General features: G+C 44.7%; 1 protein-coding gene across 1 annotated transcript in view; it reads left to right on the forward strand.

Annotated features, from left to right (window-relative positions):
* LOC127617483 (serum response factor-like) overlaps positions 1 to 5,000 on the forward strand; it is a 48,923-nt gene that overhangs the window by 32,997 nt on the left and 10,926 nt on the right. The window contains 1 exon segment of the mRNA XM_052089459.1: positions 133 to 376. Within this exon segment, the coding sequence (XP_051945419.1) occupies positions 133 to 376 (244 nt within the window).

The following is a 5,000-nucleotide window of genomic DNA, read 5'->3' on the forward strand; positions in this document are numbered from 1 at the left end:
ACAGTATTACTTCGTTCAGTTACGTATTGCTCCCTTTAAGTGTTTAGTTTCATTGTACTGTACTATATTAATATATATATATATATATATATATATATCATGAATAATTAAAACTGTCATTAATCTGTGCAGGACTCCCTGAAGCCGGCCTTCACTGTGGCGAGTCTGCCGGGCACCACCAGCGCTCAGCTCACTGTACCCACCACGTCCACCAGCATGCAGGTGAGCAGCGGCCCCTCCTTCCCCATCACCAACTATCTGGCACCCGTCTCTGCCAGTGGCAATGTCAGCACCATCGCCAACGGCACGGTACTTAAGGGCGCAGGAACCTCCGGAGGAGTGATGCAACTGCCAAGTGGATTTACCTTCATGTCAGGTGTGTACCGCGATCATGCCGTAATAACAAACATAATAAACCACGATAGACCGTGTGTTACACTGAGTTCTGTAAAAACTATCATTTATGTCATGAACGTTAACAGGGGGACAAAAAAACGGATTTGCTCCCTTGCTCCCTATTTAGTGCACGACTTAACCTCCAGTGTGCTGTCTGTCTGCACTGGTCTCAGAACAGTTATAGGAGAGCTATAGGATGCTCCCTTGCTCCCTATTTAGTGCATGACTTAACCTCCAGTGTGCTGTCTGTCTGCACTGGTCTCAGAACAGTTATGGAGAGTTATACGATGCACCCTTGCTCCCTATTTAGTGCATGACTTAACCTCCAGTGTGCTGTCTGTCTGCACTGGTCTCAGAACAGTTATGGAGAGTTATACGATGCACCCTTGCTCCCTATTTAGTGCATGACTTAACCTCCAGTGTGCTGTCTGTCTGCACTGGTCTCAGAACAGTTATAGGAGAGCTATAGGATGCTCCCTTGCTCCCTATTTAGTGAATGACTTAACCTCCAGTGTGCTGTCTGTCTGCACTGGTCTCAGAACAGTTATAGGAGAGCTATAGGATGCTCCCTTGCTCCCTATTTAGTGAATGACTTAACCTCCAGTGTGCTATCTGTCTGCACTGCTCTCAGAACAGTTATAGGAGAGCTATAGGATGCTCCCTTGCTCCCTATTTAGTGAATGACTTAACCTCCAGTGTGCTGTCTCTCTGCACTGGTCTCAGAACAGTTATAGGAGAGCTATAGGATGCTCCCTTGCTCCCTATTTAGTGCATGACTTAACCTCCAGTGTGCTGTCTGTCTGCACTGGTCTCAGAACAGTTATGGAGAGTTATACGATGCACCCTTGCTCCCTATTTAGTGCATGACTTAACCTCCAGTGTGCTGTCTGTCTGCACTGGTCTCAGAACAGTTATAGGAGAGCTATAGGATGCTCCCTTGCTCCCTATTTAGTGCATGACTTAACCTCCAGTGTGCTGTCTGTCTGCACTGGTCTCAGAACAGTTATGGAGAGTTATACGATGCACCCTTGCTCCCTATTTAGTGCATGACTTAACCTCCAGTGTGCTGTCTGACTGCACTGGTCTCAGAACAGTTATAGGAGAGCTATAGGATGCACCCTTGCTCCCTATTTAGTGCATGACTTAACCTCCAGTGTGCTGTCTGTCTGCACTGGTCTCAGAACAGTTATAGGAGAGCTATAGGATGCTCCCTTGCTCCCTATTTAGTGAATGACTTAACCTCCAGTGTGCTGTCTGTCTGCACTGGTCTCAGAACAGTTATAGAGAGATATAGGATGCTCCCTTGCTCCCTATTTAGTGCATGACTTAACCTCCAGTGTGCTGTCTGTCTGCACTGGTCTCAGAACAGTTATAGGAGAGCTATAGGATGCTCCCTTGCTCCCTATTTAGTGAATGACTTAACCTCCAGTGTGCTGTCTGTCTGCACTGGTCTCAGAACAGTTATAGGAGAGATATAGGATGCACCCTTGTTCCCTATTTAGTGCATGACTCCAGTGTGCTGTCTGTCTGCACTGGTCTCAGAACAGTTATAGGAGAGCTATAGGATGCTCCCTTGCTCCCTATTTAGTGCATGACTTAAGCTCCAGTGTGCTGTCTGTCTGCACTGGTCTCAGAACAGTTATAGGAGAGCTATAGGATGCTCCCTTGCTCCCTATTTAGTGCATGACTTAACCTCCAGTGTGCTGTCTGTCTGCACTGGTCTCAGAACAGTTATGGAGAGTTATACGATGCACCCTTGCTCCCTATTTAGTGCATGACTTAACCTCCAGTGTGCTGTCTGTCTGCACTGGTCTCAGAACAGTTATAGGAGAGCTATAGGATGCTCCCTTGCTCCCTATTTAGTGCATGACTTAACCTCCAGTGTGCTGTCTGTCTGCACTGGTCTCAGAACAGTTATAGAGAGCTATAGGATGCTCCCTTGATCCCTATTTAGTGCATGACTTAACCTCCAGTGTGCTGTCTGTCTGCACTGGTCTCAGAACAGTTATAGGAGAGCTATAGGATGCTCCCTTGCTCCCTATTTAGTTCATGACTTAACCTCCAGTGTGCTGTCTGTCTGCACTGGTCTCAGAACAGTTATAGGAGAGCTATAGGATGCTCCCTTGATCCCTATTTAGTGCATGACTTATCCTCCAGTGTGCTGTCTGTCTGCACTGGTCTCAGAACAGTTATAGGAGAGTTATAGGATGCTCCCTTGCTCCCTATTTAGTTCATGACTTAACCTCCAGTGTGCTGTCTGTCTGCACTGGTCTCAGAACAGTTATAGGAGAGTTATAGGATGCTCCCTTGCTCCCTATTTAGTGCATGACTTAACCTCCAGTGTGCTGTCTGTCTGCACTGGTCTCAGAACAGTTATAGGAGAGATATAGGATGCTCCCTTGCTCCCTATTTAGTTCATGACTTAACCTCCAGTGTGCTGTCTGTCTGCACTGGTCTCAGAACAGTTATAGGAGAGCTATAGGATGCTCCCTTGCTCCCTATTTAGTGCATGACTTAACCTCCAGTGTGCTGTCTGTCTACACTGGTCTCAGAACAGTTATAGGAGAGCTATAGGATGCTCCCTTGATCCCTATTTAGTGCATGACTTAACCTCCAGTGTGCTGTCTGTCTGCACTGGTCTCAGAACAGTTATAGGAGAGCTATAGGATGCTCCCTTGCTCCCTATTTAGTTCATGACTTAACCTCCAGTGTGCTGTCTGTCTGCACTGGTCTCAGAACAGTTATAGGAGAGCTATAGGATGCTCCTCTATTTAGTGCATGACTTAACCTCAGTTTGACTGTTTCATGAACACGATTGATACTTTAGATTAAATCAAGAGTGTACGGTTTAACCAGTCTGTCCACTCCTTTCATGTTTTATAGGTCATGTATGTAGGGCTTGTTCTGAGAGGAAACCACTCGGCAGCATCAGTTTGAATAACATTATCCTCTGTGCAGAATGAAGCGGTTGTGCTGATGTTGTGTGTGTTTTATAAGCTGCGTTTGAAGTGTTCTTTCACCTCATCCAGTTACATTCACTCTGCAGCGCTGGCAGTCATACACACGTGTCTCCAGTGGCTTTGATTGCTATTGTGGAGGAAGAGTCATTTGCATGAGCAACAAAAGCAGGAGAGCTTCGGCAAGCTCCGTCTATAATCACAAATGAATATTCAGTGACATTTGGCCGGCCTGTGGTCGAGTGATAATCTAACGGAGGTTCATGAACGGGAGGAGAATTAAACCAGCTGTGACCCGTCATAAACCCAAAGCAAAGCCGTGAATCTTGGGAGAAACCGTGAGGTGAAATATTGGCATCTGCACGCATTCTGCTGTTCTGTGGAACACAAAAGGAGATATTTAGTAGAATGTAAGCGCTGCTCTTTTCCACGCCGTGAAAGTGGATGGAGATTTATCTCGGCGAGCTCTAAAGAGGATAAAACCGCTCTATTAAAGCATCATAAAAGTAGTTCATGACGTTTGTGCTGGTTTGAAACGACACGAGGGTGAGTAAATGATGACAGAATATTCATTTTTGGACGGACTATTTCTGTGGGCAGGAAAAGTGTGTTCAGTTCGAGCATGAGTGGGTGCAGGTTTATTTCTGGTAAACGTGTGGTCGGAGCGAGCGGTTGCAGTTTGACAGTCTTCCTGTGAGTGTTTCCTGCTTCAGTGTTTCTCAGCTGTTTGAGACGCAGCGCAGGTGTCCCGACAATCTGCACCTCCTTAAACACACACAGCTTTAAATTACCCCGCTAACAGCTGTACATCAACCTGACGACACACACACCTCAGCTTCTCTCTCTCCTTGCATCATGTTCATTTAGAGGGAATATTTGGGCTTTAATAAGATGCTTTTGTCACAGCACAGAAGACAAAAACTGGCAAGTTACAGCACCAAAGAGACACACTGTCCCTTATACATCGTACATTTGAACCTAAGATCTTGATTGTGAGCAGGGCAGGACTCGGAAGAGAGATCGGCCCGGGATTTAACGTAGCAACTGGCCCCAAAGTTGTTGAGCGGGGGGTGTTCACTGTCCTTTTCTGCATATCGTGGTGCCGTTTTGTGGTCCCTTCTGCATAACGCGGCGGCTCATTTTATCGAGGCCCATTTCACAGCTGGCCCGCTCGGTTCTCCCGATAGCCATTATTTATTTATTTATAATTTTTTTACGCTTGGTAATTAATTTTTTCATTTAATGCTTTTATGTTTAGTAATAAAATAACAATTATTTAATCCTATTTTTGTTTGGTAAAAATCTTTTTTTTAATTTAATGCTTTTTTCGTTTGGTAATGAATTTTTTTACGATAACGTTGTCGTGAGAAATGAATCCTTGTATTTGAGAAATCACAGATTCCAATTTTCAAACATTATTTGACAGAATTGAAAGATTTATTCTATCAATACATCAGTAACAAGTTAAGCATATATTGTATATGTGACCATATGAATGTGATGTAAAAGTCTTCACACCCCTGTTAGATCAGCAGGTTTTTATGATGTAAAAAATGAAACAAAGATGAATCATATCAGACTTTTTGCACCTTTAATGTAAAAATGACAACCTGTGCAACGCCACTGAAAACCAACGTGACACATTTC

Source organism: Xyrauchen texanus, chromosome 24 (assembly GCF_025860055.1).
Source record: "Xyrauchen texanus isolate HMW12.3.18 chromosome 24, RBS_HiC_50CHRs, whole genome shotgun sequence".
In the NCBI taxonomy this organism is placed as follows: Eukaryota; Metazoa; Chordata; class Actinopteri; order Cypriniformes; family Catostomidae; genus Xyrauchen; species Xyrauchen texanus.